Source organism: Thermobia domestica, chromosome 8 (assembly GCF_964235325.1).
Source record: "Thermobia domestica chromosome 8, izTheDome1.hap1.1, whole genome shotgun sequence".
In the NCBI taxonomy this organism is placed as follows: Eukaryota; Metazoa; Arthropoda; class Insecta; order Zygentoma; family Lepismatidae; genus Thermobia; species Thermobia domestica.
The window spans coordinates 236,146,139-236,167,107 of record NC_137461.1 but is presented as its reverse complement, the minus strand read 5'-3'; the positions used below and the strand labels follow the sequence as shown (position 1 = coordinate 236,167,107).

The window sequence follows — 20,969 nt, the reverse complement described above, 5'->3', positions numbered from 1 at the left end:
ATCAGCATAAATGCTCAGGCGAATTTTTTTTCTTTTTAAATGATAATACTAACCCTACATATACCTGAGGGTAAGATTATAAATAAATACTATCAAAGAAATAGATAGGAAATATAATTTAACATTTATTTAACGATACATAATACTCGAACAAATGCCAAACTGAATATTTTATGATCGGGTAAATTAGGCTGTACGTTAACGGTTTTCTTATCCTGCATCACACAACAAGAATGTATTTGCAAGGCACTTCCTTTTCATTCGCTAGAGTTATATTTGTCAGTTGCAGCCGACAATCTGTACTTCTAGTATGTTACCGGTATTAAATTCGTACTTTTTATAAGGCCCTCGTCCTTGTTGTACTTTAAATGTTATGGGTAATCTCTAGTGCTCCAAGTAGGTGTCTTTTTTGCTACAAAATGTATTTCGTCATTCCTTTCTTTCCTGATATCTGCAGTGGAACAATGATGCGCAAAATAATGTTCAGATTGTAATATTTAGCATTACTTGTAAAGTTTTGTATGTCCTCCACGGCCATCCAAACTCTGCTTGTAGATAATATTGACTGTGTCATGTAATGTACTAGACGTTGTTGCAGTACCTCTGAGTGCACTACGATTAAGAGTATGGTCTAGCAACTCTTGTAACGGAATCTGAGCTTCACTCTGTGCTGAAAATGTTCTCCGGTTAATAGTCTTGTTTCATGTGCGCTGTAACATTGTAAGGTGAGTTGTTTTTTAAGTCCCAGTTTTTATGTGTATCATATAATCATCTTCGTTCAGGTTTGAATCCATAAGACGAACGAGAGCTTCTTCTGACGCATAAGATATTACAGTTGAAAACCTATAAGTACAAATGAAAGTGACAATGTTTGTGAATTAACTCTTGCACCACCCGAGGCCTAGATGAGGTTTGAGCGTGGAATGGTTTTTATCATTTCATTTCGACGCCGCAACTTACAAGAGGGGGTAGATATATAAAAATGATCGAAAATGACTGATATTATTGCCGATTTCATAGTCTTCGGGGTCGTTCAGATGAACAGTGACACTTCCTATGCCGTTTAAATTCAAATTTAGCCCCGCAACTTGGGGAAGGGAGAGGGAGAGATACATAAAAATGATCGAAAGTGACCAATATCAGAGAGCTCTTCAATAATGGTAAAGAGTGACTGACTAACTCATTCTTTCTCATTTTAATCCAGCGAAGAGGGCAATTGACGCTAGTATCTCCATATACGCCATTTTTATTTTCAGTCTTCGCGGAAAGGATTCATCACATGTTTTACAACTTTAGCACCCTTTCGTACAACTAACCTTTTCTTTATTTCTTTTTGTGCTCCATATGATGATAGTTTGATGATTCATATCTATAACGGGAGGCGTTACATCGCGTAATTCTGTTTTGTCTTAACACGTGGAAGACGGGTTCCTCGACCTACCGCTTTTAGAGTGGTGCTTGTAGGGTAGCTCTGAGACATTCATCACAGATGGTAAGTTCAGTTCCGAACCTTCTCGGAACTTCCTCCTCCTGAACCAGCTTAAGCTATCTTTAGTGCTCCTGTGCAAATTGTCGTATTTTTTGTACTCATTTTCCACTTTGCAAATACATCTCACACAAACACTTTGACTACCGTTATGTATCTGCATAAGCTTGCATTATATTCAGCTTGTGATAATCCAAAGAATTTCTCATGCTTTAATACTAAAAATTTTTCATTTTTTGGTAACAGCAATTCAGTTCCCAAAGTACGGCGAATTCATGATGTGTTGCTACAATCACAAATTGAACATAGTGACCGATTTTCACGTTAAGGTTCTTGTAGTATGTACTCATTGTTTTGTAGACCTATTGGTTAGAAGTCGAAACTCAATTTTTGTCTATCTAGCTTGCATTTTGCCGTGTGAGAGTCGTATAACACTTACATTGATTTCAAACTAGTAATCAACACTTGTGAACATAATACAACTGTTTACAATGTGCAGAAAACGTCCGACGGCGGAAATTAGTATCAAATACAGTCCTCTTTCATATACACTCACTGATTTTAACCTTATAATTTCCATTTTTACGACGAAATATTGTCAACCTGCACCGTAATTCCTTTTAGCGCTTTACCTTTCCTCTGGAAAACGGATTTCATCCAGATAGTACGGCTATTTTCATCATAACAAGAGAATTTCACATTACACAGTATGTGTAGTTTTTTTTAGCACTGTTGAAGAGTCTGTATTTGTCTGTCTTGACTCACACTTTCCAGTAGGTTTGAAATAGGTTCCTTTGTGCATGTTTACTTATAATAAGTGTAAATTCGAACTAATAGAAAAAGATATAAGAAATATGTTTTTATTTTTATTTATTACATACGTTTATTTTGTTTCCCCTTAGATTTCATTTCCGATGCTGGAGACTTCTGAGAGAGAGGAAATGAAATATAAGGGAAGTGAAGCAAATAAACTCAGTGTGAAAAAAAAAAAAAAAAAAAAAAAAAAAAAAAAAAAAAAAAAAACTGTATTTTCAGTATGATAGACAATTGCGTTAAGTCAAAATGAAAACCGTAATATTTTAGTGGAATATGAATTTTTTAATACATTACGATATTTTTCTCCAAAGTCATTATATTTGTAGTAAGTATTCTGTTGCACCAATCTTGCTTCTGTACCCCTACTTTGACGATACAAAGGAATGTAAAAATGCAAATAAGATATACCGGTAATAATAATAATAATAATAAATAAAAAAAATAAATAAATAAACACTACTTTCATGGTCATGATTAGAGACCGAATGTTTAAGCATTAAAAACCTGGAAAATAGGCAGGTAAGTAGGAACTTAAAATTTTAAAGTAGGCACTAAAATTTAACTCGAAATAATGAAGATAAATACTTATTCAGGGTGTCTGTAGGTCACGAAAGTCACGAAATTTAGCTTTTGGGCCACGATTTTTTTTTATCTGTACAAACGTAAATACAGGTTGGAAAATTTTGTTTTATAAAACGTCAGAATTCACCACCAGAAATGTCTATGGTCGACTAAGACGCTATCAAATCGCAAGCAAACCACGCTTCTATCGCATGGATGAAAATTCGGCCTAATTCGCACCCAAATTCGCTTATGTGTGTTATGAAATTTTGTGATTTGGTGAAGAAAAGGTCATGAAATTTCATTTTGAAATTTTAGTAGACACCCTGTCAATACCACTAAAAAATAAATTCAAGTCATAGATAATGTTCAAAGAATATAAAAATTACCTGTTTGTTAATATATTCTTTTAGTGTATATATAAAAACGAAGCTTGTCATGTGTTCCGTGCATATTTAGTAAATACATTCTCTACCGCACTTTATCACGACACATATCAGTCCAAATTTTATACACTTTATCAGTACACACAACAGTCCAAAGTTTTACAGCACTTTATCAGTACATATAGCAGTCCAAAGTTTTACGGCATCTTATCACTACAAACAGCACTTATATTTCACGGAAGAGGCAGAATCCTTTCTTGAAATACTAAATTATATATTTTTCCCCAATAAAGTCTTATTTAAAATATATATATATATATATATATATATATATATATAATAGGCAACATTAGGCACTAAAGCAATTATTTAGGCAGGAGTGAGCGAAATAGTCAAAATAAAATTGGCTTAAATTGAAACTACCCCCCCCCCCTCCCATATAAACTTTAAAACGTTATTTTTTAATCATACATCTAATATTAAAGAACAGGCATTTTGCCTAATGTCCGGTCTCTAGTCGTGATTAATGTGCAGCAGTAAACTAAATGGATGCATTAGTAGGTGTAAAAACGTAAAGATGGTAATAGGATAAGCATTATTCCGCAACTAGCAGACGATTTCTACCGAAAAGAAATGAATTATTTGTATAATTTTTGTACGGCTGATAATTTGTCAGTCTGTATGAAAGAGTGCTGGAGAGCCAGTTATATGTAGGAAAAGAATAATATTTGTACTCGTGCGCACAGAATACGCATCATATTTGCTAATGAACGCTATACTATACATATCTCGTAAATGAATAAGTACCCACCTTGTGGCCAGAAGTTAATTTTCGTTTTGTTGTATAATTTCGGTTCTTTCTGGACCCTTGAGCATGAATTCTATTTGCCCTCTCTTAATTTCATATTCATCAGCTTGAAGAAGATTTTCTTGGAATATTTGAAGAACACTGGTTCATCTGAATATACACTTGAGATTGTGATAATGTTTAGAAAGTATTCTAGGTAGCGCTTTTGGAAAACGCTACCTAGAAGAGTACTTTTTTGTTTTCGGTAAGTAATAGCCTTTTTGCTTACATTTCTTTCTACATGATTGAGATTTTTGTAGTGATACTTGTTAAAAATCCCTATATTACTTCACTTACAGAAATTACTGCTCAAAAAGATTTGAGAGAGAGCCAACATCATATCACAAAACGAAAATTAACTTCTAGGTACAAGGTGAATGCCTATTTATTTATGACACACATTATACTTCATGGATATATATATATCGGGTGTTCTAGATATCGAGACTTTTGTGACACTCTTATATATATATCGTTTGTTTTAAAAATGGCACCCACGGACCACAGAGGATTATTCTACATGTCAAAATAAAGCAATATATATATATATATATATATATATATATATATATATATATATATATATATATATACCTCTCCAGTCCTCGTCTGGAGACACAAATTGCACTATGTGGCAACGTCGCAAATGTAGAACCATAGATTAGATCTACCAATTTATCAAATAGTTCTATCGATTCTTTCCAGATGGCAGCACAAGTTGATATTGATTGACACTAGCATCACTTATTAGTGTAGCAATCGATCCAGCTGCATGTTTTATTCGTAAAGTAATGGTAACGGATCAATGTTATTCTGCGACGTTGCCACATTCTGAAATTTTGATTCCCTATAACGGCTGAAGGAGGCCCCGGAGGAAATAACATCATGTGGCATTTTCTGTTTATTTTGGCCTGTACAATAGTGCTCTGTGGTCCATGGGCGCCATTTTTAAAACAACTGATATATATAAGTGTGTCCCAAAAGTTCCCTGACATAGGATAGCTCTGTTACAACAAAATGTAAGATTGGAAACAGTCTCAAAATATGATGTTTTCAATCTAAAGTGAAAGAATTTTTCAAATTGGACGAGTCGTTCGTGCTGTACACTCTTTATGCGTCCGATGTTAAATGAAAATGCAATGTTGCCATTTACTTGGACCCACAACATAAGTGAATGAAGTTACTGTTTGAAATGGGGTCTGGTCATCGATATGTTGGCGTAAAAGACAGTAACTTCATTCACTTATGTTATGGGTCCAGGTAAATGGCAACGTTGCATTTTTATTTTACGTTGGGCGCATAAAGAGTGTAGAGCCCAAACGGCTCGTCCGATGTAAAAAAAAATTCCTTCACTTTAGATTGAAACCATTATATTTGGAGATGGTTTCCCCTCTTACATTTTGTTGTAACTCTGATAATAATAGTTACCGTATGATAGGGGACTTCGGAGACAATGAAGAAAGAAAAGAAAAAGCCCATATGAACATACGGAGTTACGAGATGCCGAAATCGAGAACTTCGGCTGCTTAGCTCAAAAAGTATGCGAGATATCTACGGCGGTTAAAGAAATTAGAGGAACTAATACCGCCTATCTAAATAACCATGTTTCAGAGTTGGGACGTGTCGGCGCAACGGAACATATACCAGAATATATACCGCTCGTAAGAATCAATATAACTATTTGATAGACTGGAAGATCTAATCTATGGTTCGTTATTTGCGACATTGCTACATAGTGCAATTTGTGTCTCCAGACGAGGACTCGAAAATATATAATAATATTTTATAATTATTTTGACTTCTAGAATAATGCTATGTGGTCTGTTGGCGCCGTATTTAGAACACCCGATATATATATGTTTTAAACTTTATCGATGCTTATAGTCACCTGCCGTTCCCAATATATTATAGATTGAACTTAATATTTTACTATATACACAATATGTTCTAAGGATAGTACATTTCTAAGTATCGATAAAATTTAAGAAATATTCTTAGATTATCTTTGTTGCTACATAAAAGAACAGTATGAAGATTGTACTCTGAAAAGAATTTAAACCATTGTGTGCTCCCAAGTGTCCAAATATTCGAAATATTGGAAGAAAAATTGACTGAGAAACATTGCTATATGAGTCATTTGAAATACTAGAATGTGTTTCATACGCTCGATAACCCTTTTCTTCTTGGGCGGGGGGAGGGGGATAAGATAGTGCTTAATTGCTGAAGGAACTCAACTTACACATGATTGTAACTATTAAATTAATCTGAATTTTTATTGACGGCGAAATTGTCAATAGGAAACTCCAACCTTCGTCAACGGCATATTGATTTACATGAACATACTCTGTTGTTTCAATCACATTTCATGTTTGTATAAATAAATGAACCGGTGAAGAAGACGGGGTTTCGCCATTAATGCAAATTTCGCCATTAATAAAAATTTAGACGCATTCCTGAGTTTAAATTAACAGAGCTAATTAACTTAAGAAGTGTATTTTTTTTCTCTCGGTAGATTTTGTAGTGGAAGAGCAATATGAAGAGAGCAGCACCAAAATCAAATCCGAAAGATAAAGAAATCGAAGATTCGAGAAAAGCTCAGGAGAAAGAGCCAGAGGATGACTTGGATACATCGGAAATTCGCGAAGAGGGCTCTGATGATGAAGATGAGGAAGGAGGGATTCGTATTGGAGATATCTACATTCCTCCACCGCCTATTCCTGCATTAACCTTCGAGAGCAGAGGATCTCGATTGATCATCACTCATATAGAAAATATCAACTTCAAGAGTTACGCGGGAAAACAAGTCCTGGGACCTTTTCATAAGGTAAAACATTATTTCTCGTTTGAAATTACTATATGAACTTACATTATAGTTAGTTATACCCACAGGTTCACACTGATCTCAAAAGACAGGAAAATGCTTCCAAATACACCAAAAGCAGGGGATATATATGTGTATCACAACAGTAACCATTGTTTATAATGAAAATTGATATTTCGAATTGTGACAGATTATTACACGAAAACGCTGCAATTGGGAGTGTTTTTGTTTTTCGTCAAAATAAAAACTTGTAAAAAATTTATATGAACATAGTTTAGTTATCCATAGGACAATGGAAAATGCATTCAGATTCAATGCTAAGATACTAAAGGGACCGTTAGTTTTCACTGTATTTCACATATAGGAAATTGGACCCATAATAAGTATTTACAAGTTTAAGTAAGCTTATTAAAAAAAAAAAAAAATAAAAAAATAAAAAAAAAAAAAAAAAGACTCATACATTAAAGAGGTTCTAATTACTTCTCATTCAGGACAGAGTAGCGATCTTGATGAATCACCAGTACCAAGAGATAAAATACGGAATATGACTGCAGCAATTCGAGTAGTTCCTACATAAAAGTACGTCCCAGAAGAAAGTCTCGACTAAGAGAGGTCGAATTTTGTTAGAAGGGAAAAAGAGCGTAACACATGAAAACTTTAACTTAATATTGCATGTAATTAAAAAGAGCAAAAAATAAGTGGTTGGGACTTATCTATGAAGAGAGTATCGTGAAGATACATACGGTGGGAGGAAAAAGCAGGAGAGGGTTGGACTACAATTGCTGGACGGTATTAAAATGGTAAAAGTGTTATGTTAAGACGAAGTGGTTAGCTGAGGACCGTAAGCTTCTCGGTTTGAATTAAGTAAGTGATGATAGTAGGATTAAGTTTCGTAAGGATTTTAATAATTGTCATTCTCTAAATTATGTTCAATTATCTGTTGGTTGATGTGGAGTTAAGCGTCCCTTTTCAGTGTGTGTGTGGGGGGGGGGGACTATATGAGACTTGAATCTACAGCTTAACTTGGAATCCGAAACACATGAGCTCCAACTGGGAATATACTTGGTTTCAGTTAGTTACCTATCTATGCAATGATGGAGTGCCGTATAATAATTCCATTACACATTGTTTAAGATTTCAAAATAGATACAATTATACCCATGTACAAAATGTACAGAATGGCAGTTTTTACTGAGTGAAGAGATATCATAAATATGTTTTCTATATGTTGAATAACTTAACTTAGAAAAGGGTTCCAGTTCCAACTTTTCTGCTATATATTTTTTTCCTAAGTTTTGTTTTTCTTAACTATTAGATCTCTTAATTGAGATGGAAAGGTAATTATCGCGAAACTTAAATGATAAATGGAGGAAACAGTTGTTACAGTTACGAAATTAGTTTGCATTATATTCTTTATAGGTGCGAACTTATCGTAATTTAAAGAAATGAAAATATAGATTTGGACATGAACCATATTATGTTCTCTGACTTTTTGTTTTGGTGCACTTCCAAATCAGCCACATATTTTCACTGTTAAGATCAGCGCTTGGGAATTATATGTCTGCTGTGGAAAAGACTGGTAGTGCAGTGGTTAATGTACGGGCAAATAAACCAAAGAGCCGGATATATTATATGGCATCTATTTGTAATTTAACCGTAATAGTTGTTCCTTAATAAATACTGGATTATTCAAACTAAAGGAGTTGTGGGGCAATCTATATAGACTGAATGGCTGTTGATCGAGCTTAAGAGTGAAGATGCGTAGATGGTTAGGATGTGGAGTGTATAGTAGAGAGGTTCATGCACCGGTAAGATAAGCTGGGTTCGATTTTCGGTATAGTCAGAGTTTTCACCCTTTTAATTTGGGACAGTAAAACTCGTAAAGTTAGCCACTAATGTAATTTGATTACAAATTTGTGCAATCATTTGATCATGTGCTATTTTTATTCTGTAAGTTAACTACCTGTATAATTTTAATATTTTCTCTTTACCTATTTTTTATTTATTTATTGTATCATATGTGAGAGTAATATAATTGTATTTGAAGAATAATAGATGTTCGTGTGTGTATGTGTTTTTTGTCACTAATGTTTTCTTTTTCTTCTTTTATTTAGAGTTTTACTGCGATTGTTGGGCCGAACGGCAGCGGCAAAAGTAATGTGATAGATTCCATGCTTTTTGTCTTTGGTTATCGTGCTCAGAAAATTCGTTCGAAGAAAATATCAGTGTTGATCCACAATTCAAGTGAACATCAAAATGTAAACAGCTGTACTGTGTCTGTTTACTTTCGGCAAATTGTTGATAAGGTAAGAACGATACACGTATAAATAATAATAATAATAATAATGTTCATGAAGATAAATGCGTTTAATATTTCAACAGATTTTAGGACCCTATTAACAGGGATAGTTTTATTATTGCTTTCTAAGGTTAAATAAAACTGGAGTATTTTTTATTTTTTATTTTTTATTTTTTATTTTGAGAGATCAAATAATTTTCCAAGACTTTCGTACATTTCATTCAATTTATGTTTTTCTTTCCTCAAGATATGTAACTTTAAAAGATGCGGGGAAAAGTCTCTTTTAAACAGCACCACCATTTTCTTCTTATCATCCTCTGACAACTTCGTAATACAAGTATCTGTGCAAGAGCTAAACGACTCATTTGCGATTGAATTAAAACGAGCCATCAGCTGTTCTAGACGAGCATGCGAAAGATGAGCATATGGCTTACTTTCTGTCTCGGTGAAAGGAGTGAGATCCACCAAAAACTTTCTGTTTTCAGAAACAGAATAAATCTGCGCTAGCAAGAGATCTTCTTTACCTTTAAAAAAATCTTTAAACTCTTTGCTTGTGAGTTTAAAGAATCATGAGAACAGATCAATTTATACAGTGGTTCAAAATAGTCTTGCATATATTGGACAGAATAGAACCAGCTATTCCACCTTGTTAGTACTGGTTCAGAAAACAACTTCGGTGTCAAGTGTGGACATTCTTTTCTTAGAAAAGCAAAATATGAAAGCTTCAGTTTCCTTGAATGTAAGAAAAGCATTTTAGGTCTTGCACACAAGACTATTGAGGTCCCTTAACTCATACAGTCAGATATCCCCTACTGAGTTTAAGTTATATGACCAACAAGAAACATGAATCATATGGCTCGCAATTTAAACTGACAGAGTACCAAAACACTTGGTCATGTACCTGGTCTGAAACAAATGCTAGAACATTTTTGTAATCTACTTAAGAGTCTTCATCCCGGCGAAATTAAAATACCGCTAATTTTACATTAATTATGTGATATCTTCAAATAGATAAAAGATAATCGAAATGTGGAACAAGAGCACCCTAGACAATATCATTTTACATGAGAAACCGTTATCACGACTCACTTATCTGCTTTCGATTTCGAGCCATTTTGAATATCGGCATTTATTTTCGCGTTTCTAAACAGCTGAAAACATAAAGCCACTAGGTGACTTGTGGTAACGGTACCTCACGCAAAATAATATTGTCTAGGGCGCTCTTGTTCCATATTTCAATTATCTTTTATCTATTTGAAGATATCACATAATTACTGTAAAATTAGCGGTATTTTAATTTCACCGGGATGAAGATTCTTAATATCTCTTTAGAGTGTCAACAACCGACTGTAAATAGGTTGTAGCATTTACACTATCAAGAAAAGTCTTATTCAGCAAATAACACGTTTGCCTTTGCTGCTTCTTCAAGAGTTCTTGTAAGAACAGCAAACACAGCTGGACCAGAGTTTGCTACCTCTTAATTCAGATAACTCTCCAACTGCCTCATGATCAAAATAACGGTGGGTTAAAACACCACAAAATAGCGATTCCATCGGAAATTGAACCGGTAGAAATCTTTTGTCCAGAATTCTCCACTTTCATTAGTAATTTTAAGAACAGTTTCCACACTTGGACCTATCGCACGACCAGTTCTTTCTGCTGCTTTATTTAATAGTAATATGAGTCCACGTGTTTTTTCTTCTCTACAGAATTTTAACACTTTATATATAATTCTTCTGGTATCGAATCGATTTACTTTGTGTAGTGATGTTTCTAACACACCAGAAGTGCCACTACAAAACAAATGCACGGACTCGTACGACAGTAATAAATTTTCTTTCTGATTTCCTACGTTCCAAAAGCAGTTAAGCACTATATACTTTCGACAAATAGTCCAATTCTACTTGAATAAAACATTACAAAACATAACAACTACTACATTAATTGTTATTGTTGTAAAATTATGCTGAAATATACTTACCGAGCATGTACTTCATCAACCACACACAAAATGCAGGGTGGTCAGCTTTTTCTATGGATATATTGTACTTCAGCAACATCTCGGTAGTCTCATTCATAAACTCAATCTTTTCTACTTTTGGCTTCTGCGCATTTGCAAAATATTCCAATGCAATATGTCACTTCTCACTTTTTGGTCCATATTCAATTCTGTCTCTGTTACGTTCATGTTCTGCCAACTTTATATGTTTTTGTAGAGTATCTTTCTTTTCCCATTCAATGCGTGAATTACAAAATTTACATATTAACGTTTGGGTATCACTTACTTCCAAGACTTCACTGGTAAATTCACTTGTGCGATCTTGTACCGTCTCCTTTTTATTCACCATCTTTAAAATTATAAACTGTCTTAGCGTATGTATTCCACAAAAACATCGAAGTGAGGATTTCTGCTGTTTTAACACTACGCTGAATGTTCCACATTCCACATTCACAACCAGCTATGAACTTTAAACGGAAGTTAGTAGTAATTCGGGTTGCCAGTTGCAAAAGGAAAACGTTGCTTGGAAAATTGTACTTTTTATGTCTGTATTTTAACAACTGAAATTGACGTTTTAAAAAATTCCCAATTTGTCGTGTTTTGCGGCATATTTCGTTCGAAATGTCAGTTATTGCATTTTGTTGCGACTTCAAAATACCTATTTCCTTATTCAATCTGACGTAGTTCGTTGAAAAACCAACTCTCGGCTTTGTCGGAAAACTTTTGCGATTTCGCAACTTGCGAAAAACTCCTGCCCCTAGTCATTGACCTCAAAAATACGGTAAGGGCCGCGGTGGCTCAGTGGTAGAGCGTTCACCTCTGGTGCTTGGGGTCCCGGATTCGATCCCAGCCCCCGCCAAGTGAACTTTGTGGTGGACAAACACCGTGTGCGTGGATTTTCTCGGGGTTCTCCCGTTTCCTCCTACTTTCTTCATTCCACCATTTCATTCATTACTCATCATCACCGTCTCCTTTAGCCTAACCGGCATAACCGTAGGACGTAAAACTCAAAGATTTCATTTTTTTTTTTTCGAAAATACGGTACTCAGAAATAATGTTTTCCATTCTTTTTAAGACACAGTTGTGATTTTGTAACATGTTTCATGTGTTCAGGAGGAAGTTACAGCGTCCCTGTTCTGTACATAGTCCGTTGAGGATTGTCCATGTCTTTCGTGGTAATGTGAAACATAGGAAGTTTGGGGGATGGATTCCACATGAAATTAATGTGTCAGAATAATACTAATAAAAAAAATTACATCCTATCCTATCCTAGATAGATTTCGACGAAAATAACAGGTTGTGATATTTCTAAAATTCACCTTCATGATCATTTCAGTTAAGCAAGCTAATACTTATAAATTATGTGTTGTATTAAATATTAGTAAGAACGAGACTTATTATTATTATTCCAAGTGCATCAAGCGATATGATGAGAGGACATTCCAAACTGCAGAGTTCTAATGGACTGAAAAACCTGCAGTGCTTTAAAAATAATAATGAATTGGTTCGTACGTTTCCACGCGTATCGTATCAGGGTTGTGAAAAACCCAGGGTTTTTTAAAAAAACCAGCCCAGTGGGTTTTATTGGGCAAAATTGGGTTTTATTGGTTAATATTGGGTTTTATTAAATTTTGTACATATTTTTAAAGCCATATTCCTACTTATACCATTTAAGGATATATGTTCTACTGTACACACGAAACTATGGAATTCCCTTGTGAGACTGCGGTAGTTCACGTCAGGCGCGGGTTCTTGGTTCGATCCCAGCTCCCACCAAGTGCGTTTTGTGGTGGACAAACATCGTGTGCATGGGTTTCTCGGGCTGGTTTCGTCATGCCACCAGCATTATCCATATAATCACAGTGTCCCTTAGCCGTGGTACGTAATCATGAGACATTGAACTAAGCTTTATAATAATAATAATAATAATAATATAATAATAATAATAATGCACAGGAAATTCGTGAAGTCCCATACGCGTTTCGTGAGAGACCAGGGTGGATTGATTTAAATCAGTCTGATTTAAATCAAGATTTAAATCACTTGATTTTTTAAATAAAAATCGTTGATTTAAATCGAATTCCTAAATAAATTAATTTAAAGTGAAAATAAGTAAAATCCGTTTCTGTTCTGTTATTTCGATTATGGAAGTTAATAATCATAATACAATGAGACTCAAATGTACAGTATAGTATGAAAACAAGTGTCATGAAGAGGATGATTAGGGACAATCCCGTTTTGAACAGATAACAGAGCAATCCTGCTTTCTTCTTTTCGTAACATAGGGTTTGGGTTTTAAAATCGTTAACTATTCCAACGGAGAAATCACCATCGACAGTTAAGACGAAAATTCTTTTTTTGTGCGTGTCTGTTTGTTTGTTCCCAGATAATAGGGCGTATTTAGAGGGATCCTATCCCCTTTTTTGTTAATTTTATAACTAGGCGAAATTTATGTATTTCATGCCGCAGGCTAGTTCTGAGTTTTTAAAAATAGGCCCCTGCCAAATATCAGTAACTTTTGTGAAAAAAGGTGTCTTTTTGATAAACGTTGCTGTACTTGTTCCTTAATGCTTAACTTTTAAAATTATATCACCTATTTTTGGTGATAGGGTGGAATCTTCATTATTCAATTTAAAAAGTACCAATAAGGGTTTTTACTTCGTTTTCTTCAAGACTGGAGGCATTTTAGAACACGTTACATATGCTTTCACGCCTTTCTGCGTTGAGGCATAGTGTGTAATGACGTCATAAATTTAAAAAGATATTGTTTTTATTATTATTATTTTACATAATAATATCCCAGCTTGAGGTAGGTACTAAATATCTTCTAAAACACATTTCAAAGTGTTCAAACATTTCCCGTGACGCGATCACAAACAACAGACAACATCGCTTTCAATGTGAACAAAGGAATCATTTAAAATCACCCCCTCCTCCTTAAAAAGAAAATTTTGAGAAACACTACAACACATGCCAGCTTATTTTTAATGAAAAGTTTATACAACTGCAGTTATTTCGATAGCGGTGCGTGTTAAGTTGTTTCTTTGTGTTGGAATTCAGTACTTTCGAATCTGGTTGGAATTTCCCCTGGGTGATTTTGTTTTTTTCAACTTTTCTACTACTCTAAGTTTACATTTTTTTTACTGCATATATTACAAAGGGGGTGAGCGACAACTTTCTAACCTAACAAAAAATTAAAAGTCGCACAGGCATGAAACGTTTTTTGTATTTCCAACGTAATTCCCTCTTAGTTCAACTCACTTCTTAACATCGATTTGTAAGATTTTCGTAATAGTTAATAGTAATATAAAAAAACGTAGTTCTAGTATTCAGGAAATCACTAGCAGCCATAACAACTTGTTAATTACCACTAAAAAGTAGTCCACTATATTATTATTATTAGGGTGGAGAACAAAAAATATTTGAGGGTATTAAATTTGGCGAGATATTTTATTCGTAGCTTCGTAGTTGCTGCAGCCTATGTGTTGTGTTGATGTATCAGAGCGGTTTCAGACATTTTTACTTAGATTTACTTAAATTCATTTGTTTGGGGTTAAGAAAATCGAAATAATAATAATAATAATAATAATAAGCAAAAACGAAAGAAAATATTCCATGCATTACAGGCCAATAAATGAAATTTAAACGTAATTATACAAGTTTCAAAGTACAAGTGTTAATTTAAATATACAGTGTAACCTATTTGAATATATACAGTTAGTTGGGCCATTTGAAGATGATATCGTAAGTACAAAATATCATTATTAACAAAAAATAACAAAAAACCTACAGTTACGTCAGTACTATAGTCTTTTATTTTATTACTACAATAATACACTATTTTAGATTTCAGAATACGTTTTAATTTTTTTATTATATACATTTGTTCAAAATGCAACACACTTTTTATAACACCAGTGCATTTGTTAAAATTACTATTTATGCATTTTAATTCTTGACGTAAAACAAAAGCAAGTAAATACCGTACTTGGATTTGTTTTTCTTTTTCATACTACCTCTTGTTATTTATTGCAATTAATTTTTCTTCTTGTGATGTTTCTTACAGACAAAATTTTACTGAAACTGAAGCCCTCCAAGAGCCAAATGCTCTTGATACCAAGTAGCCCCGCTTTTGGGACTACTTGGAAATTATATGTCTTTTCATAGTAGTAAGAGCTGTGTTAAAAATTCGACTGTTTGAAAAGAATCACTTGCAAGATCACACTTTCCTGAGAAGATTGATATACAACATGCCTATGTTTCTTTCATAGTAATGTATTCCCAGGCTGTTTTAAATAAATAAATAAATAAATAAATAAATAAATAAAAAACAACCTTTTAGTTAAACACTGTAAATTGTTGAACAAATTTAAACTAACTACAGTGGTAAACTTGTCTTCCTGAAGGCCAACAGATTCAGTAAAAAAAATTGTTTTTGCAATATGCTTTTATAAACGGTAGTTTTTCAAACAATACAAGGGAAATTTTGGCAAATGCCAATACACACATAAGCTCTTGAGACTTCTTTAAGACACTAAAACATGTCCTACATAATTTTATGAAATTTATGTATGTATCAGATCAGTCATTGCCTTACATTGGTTTACAAAATTACCTGGTACCATTTTACAAGTATACATTTACGTTAACTCTTTGCAAAAATATCATATGGTAGTGTGATAATAATAATAATAATAATAATAATAATAATAATAATAATAATAATATCACAGTACGATAAGGACAAAAATTCACATATTAAAATCCTTTGCTGCAAAGTCATATGGAAAACCAACTTGTTCTCTGCGGATGTAGGTATGTTCAGGCAAAACTTCAATAATGTCGCCGTTGTCTATCCCCTGATCAATATCAGCATTTTTAGTAGAAAAACGGAAGGATATAAAAAAAAAAAAAAATAGCCGCAGATTGTCCCAGAAAGGAAGTGGAAATGAAAAAGCAATTCGTGTCGTTAAGAAACTTCTGAAAGCAATGATATTTAGCACAACCAGGTAAAAATCACTTTTCATTACGGAAACACAGGAACAATTTACAGAAAAAAAAGTATCAATTGCTGTGAGGATTTTTAGACCAGTCTATAAATAAGATACAGCACTTATGACCATCCATTTGTTTTTTTTTAGATGCGTACTTTTCATTGGAAGAAAACGGCGTAACTGTCATAGTTCTTTCATTATTATACCATATAACACAAAAAATGCCAGTTTTCCAGGTAACCCCAGATTTTTCAAGTAGCCCCAGTTTATGGTAATATTGCTCAATGCTTCAGAAAGTACATTACTCCCGTTTATCAAGTGGTTAGAGCTCGTTTCTACGTAAAGTTTGCATGCTCCCGGATTCGATTCCAACAAGGATACTTAAAAATTTCGGTGTTGACCCACATATTGAGAACAATTACGAAGCTACGTGAAATAAGACGAGTTGATTTGAATTCAGGTCTAGAAAGACGGCATTAAGGCTGTACTAAAGTCATTATAAGGTGTAGGGCAAAATCGGTTGCCTTACTCTCTCCCACATAAATGCATGAAAATAATTGATATTTTGACACACTGAATGTTGCCGCTATAACATATGCTAATTACTTTCCTATTACAAAGGAAAGAAAGAAAGAAAAAAAAAAGCGAATGCTTGGTTTTATCAAGTACGACATTCCTTACGGATGATTGTAATATTCTTTGCCTTTTACATATTGAATAGGAAAAAAAAGTAAAACCCTATCTCTTGCCTCATAAGCGTCTGGGCGTCTGGCCAGACGCTTTGTCTGCCAGTGCAAACTAGTATATATTTCATTATTTTGTATGCTTCCGAAACGAGGCTGGAATTTCTTCCCCCATACACTCCTTGTCATTTTTCTTTCAACAGAAGTCCTCACCCACCCTTCCTCAACCCCAGCTACTATAGTGAACCTCTTGTTTGTTTCCCTTTGCCGAAAAAAGGGGAGGAAGGAAAAATCCATGTGGTGCCATCTATAGTGAAGGTGAACACTACGTCCACTTAAAAAGAAGAGAACAAGTATTGAAATATCGAATTTAATCAATGCATAATAGTTCGTAAGTGATATTTTTTTACGTTTAATGTATGTATTACGATACGTTTAAAACAACTCCTAAATAAAAAAGATAGTAATTTAGGGAGCTATGCCGTTAAAATTTCAAATATCGTGTTTTTGAAACTTTTATTGAGTCACAAAGTTACCTTAACTTTAATTATATATGTAATAAAGATATATTAGGTTTTTGAGACAGGGACCAACAAGCTACATAGTACCATCCTATGTCTATAACATATCGAAAGATTATGACAATCTTCCACATTGTTAATTAACAGGAAAGAATGAGAGCATGCATGTTTTTGCGAACAGATTTTTTGTTGGGAGGAAGACTCTTAACGGGGAATCCGACAAACGTGAACTTTCACCAAGAATCGAACTTCGGGCTGTGCTAACCGTAAAACCACGAAAGAACTCAGAACTTAGTTTTCCTGTGCATGCTGGAATTTCCTTGGCTGGAGGATGACAACTCGAATTGTACTACCACAGATTATTGGCCGTCTACAAACTATGCTGGTCCTGGAATGTGATGCATTGTCACAGAGATTGGCAGTACAGTCTGATCTACAGTATGCGAACCCTATGTTTAACCTATACAGTGAAAGTTACACTTTGTATCGAACAGTTCTGGCATTACCAACAATAGCATGTATGATGCTGCACGAAAACAACATATAGGGTAAATGCATCCCATTGTCCGTGTTCAATATACTTCTTTCATTTCAACTTACAAGGGAGCCGATTCAAGTGTGACATGAAATTTTGGACGAGATTATATGCAAACGAAGTGTTTTTGTGTGCAATTGAACCCATTAGAGGGGAAAACTCTTGCTCTCAACCGTTTCCGGAGATACAAGGAAATAAGGGGAAGGCTGGTTATCCGATATTTTGCGAATTTTTGAATATGTAGCGATAATACAAATAAAAGACTTAAAAATGAAGAATTCCTTCATCCACGAAACTGTAGTTATACGTCACCTTAAACATGAGGGTTAGAAAACCGAGGAGTCCATAAAACTTCTAAGGGAAGAATGTTTTCGAAGGGGAGGGTGAAAATACCAGAGTTCCACTCTTGCATGAAATAGGGGTGTGAGGTGTCTGTCTATATGTATAGGTTTCTTGGTACGCTGAATCGAATAAAAAACATCATTAGTCAAATAGGATGGAAAATGTGAAAAAAAAAGGGGAAAAAAAAAGGTGGCCGTCCGAACTTTCAAACATTTATAATTTCTACAATTATTAACCGATCGGAACTGTATATGATATACAGTATATAAGGCGTACAGGGTTTCGTTTTTTAAGTGGAAGGTACTATTTTTGTTTATTGATTCATAATTTTCGTTTTAATCTGTGTCACAGAACTACAGACTGTAGTACTTACTGTACATTTGCAACAATATGTGTTTATGTTTCATATTATTTGATTTGTTTTTCTATAGCACTTTTGCACGTATGACATTGTATTTTTGTTCACATAATAACGTCTCTGTTACTTTGGCATTATAATTAATACATCTTCATATGACCTTTTCTTATTTTTTACGAACTAAAGACATGATACATATTAGCAAGTATTATCATACAATTTTGTTCTTTGTGTCAATGGCTTTTGTTATTCCTCATAGCCCCTTCTTTTTCTGGCCCCGAGTGAAAGTTACGCCACTCACTTCAACATTGACCACTTTTATTCGTTCTGGTGCATCTTTCTTAATGTTTCAATGTAATTTTCAAACATATTCACTCGCAATATAGCCGAAAATCTACAAAATATCAGAGCATCAGTCCTCTATATCTCCGAAACGGTTGAGATCGAGGGTTTTTCCCTCTAATGGGTTAATAGTACACAAAAACACTTCGTTTGCGCATAAACTCATTCACAATTTCGTATCACACTTGAATCGGTTTCCTTATTATCATCTCAAGTTACCTATCCTGCGTGTCCAGGTACCACCACCGTCTGACGAATGGTTTCTTTACCATATGTTTGGTCATTTTCAGAGAAATCACATACCATATCGATATAGTTTTAGTAAACTAAAACCAGGTTTAATACTATTTGGATAAATTAAGAAACTATAATTTTTAATGTGAATGAATAAATTGCCTTTACTTTAACAGTGACAACTTTTTTGCTTTTCAGGGTGAAGATTTTGAAGTAGTTCCGAACTCGGACTTCGTAATCTCTCGAACTGCTTTTAAAGACAATACGTCGTTCTATCAATTAGATGGACGCCGTGTCCAGTTCAAAGTAATAGCTCGTTTGTTGAGGAGTCATGGAGTTGATCTGGATCATAACCGATTTCTTATTCTTCAGGTAAGACGTGTAAAGCGTTAATACTCTTTCAAAAATTAAGTATATGGACTTACATAATGAAGGAAAGCAGAAATTTAGGTATTGAGAATAGTTGAATGATTAGCATATTTGTCTTATGCTTTGAGTAATTTTCTAATTTACCAACAAATTATCGATATTCTTATATTAATCGAGGGTTACGATGCAGGAGGTACACTCATGTCCAAAATGATTGTCTCATATCTATAACTGTCTTCTTGTAAGAATACAATTTGATAATAATTTTGCAGGGTACTTTTAATACTGATACGATGTGTATAATCAGGAAATGAATTGTTTATTGTGGAAAACTTCATAGGAAAAGAATTATAAATACAAAAATTAGAATAAGTAAAATAAAATGTTGCTAAACGGACAAGAAAGTTTTATTTTCGTTTTATTGTTCTTACTTGCTGCTTTTGACATGAAATTTACCACATACATGTTTTTGCCGATTATACACATACTAATATTATAAAAAATACCGAGCGAATTCGTTATCAAATTATATTCCTACAACAACGTATTTATAGACATGCGACAATAATGTTGGACCATGAGTGTACATCGAAAGTGTAGAGATAATATAGTGGGTATACTTTCGTACAGAGTAAGTATTCAGAATCAATGACTGTATGAAGCAAGTTAAAAACAACTTTTCAGAAGCACAATTAAAATCGAGTCCAATCTCTCACCTTCCCGAGCTGTTCGAGCCTGTGCATGGGCAATTTGTTCATTTTTTCTTTTCGTTTTTGTGTATGTGTAGTGTGAGAAAGTTTTCTTTTTTGGCAATAGATGGTTTATGCCTACCACTCGCCCACTCCCTTTCTTGGGGGTTGTTTTTAGCGTCCTCCAGCCATAGTGAGAGAGAGACGCGACAAGAGTTTTGTGTGTGTGTGTGAGAGTTTTTACATCCTTCGAGTGAAAAAATTATCCATCTGAAAACATTAAGAAACTTGAGAACAATTCAAAATTGAGGATAGTAGACAACTGAGTATATCATTTTACATATTTATCTGAATTTTCTGTAGTTGTATAGTTTTTCATATATTTAAAATAAAAGCTTTAAAATGACAAACCGTCGTTTGGTAAGAAGCTCAAACATGGTCCTCCTTTAGTGCCGGATGAAGCAAAAAGTGCAGCTTTGGTGAACTTTTGTGAGTGTGTTTTCTGTAGTGTGTGTGACATTCTAAAACAATGGAGAACTTAAATATTAAAAAACGTACTTTGAAAGCCAAAATTACTCGACAGGAAAAGGCAGTGAGCCTGCTGTCGCAGAACGACGCGAACGCCATATTGGTTCATAGCGGGAAGGTCAACGAGTTACAACAAGACTGTTCTCAACTTTTGGACGA

At 34.1% G+C, this 20,969-nt stretch overlaps 2 protein-coding genes across 3 annotated transcripts in view; one reads left to right on the top strand and one right to left on the bottom strand.

Annotated features, from left to right (window-relative positions):
* Window positions 1-20,969, bottom strand: part of Uxs (UDP-xylose synthase) — a 392,432-nt gene that overhangs the window by 149,832 nt on the left and 221,631 nt on the right. The gene's annotated exons all lie outside the window — the stretch shown is intronic.
* The window catches only part of glu (structural maintenance of chromosomes 4-like protein gluon), a 125,347-nt gene that overhangs the window by 1,509 nt on the left and 102,869 nt on the right, over window positions 1-20,969 (top strand). For both annotated transcript variants that reach the window (XM_081769542.1, XM_081769543.1), the window contains exons 2-4: window positions 6,609-6,920; window positions 9,032-9,223; window positions 19,423-19,596. In XM_081769542.1, coding sequence (XP_081625668.1) covers window positions 6,630-6,920; window positions 9,032-9,223; window positions 19,423-19,596 — 657 coding nt within the window. In that variant the 5' untranslated portion in view covers window positions 6,609-6,629. The remainder of the gene's footprint in view (window positions 1-6,608; window positions 6,921-9,031; window positions 9,224-19,422; window positions 19,597-20,969) is intronic.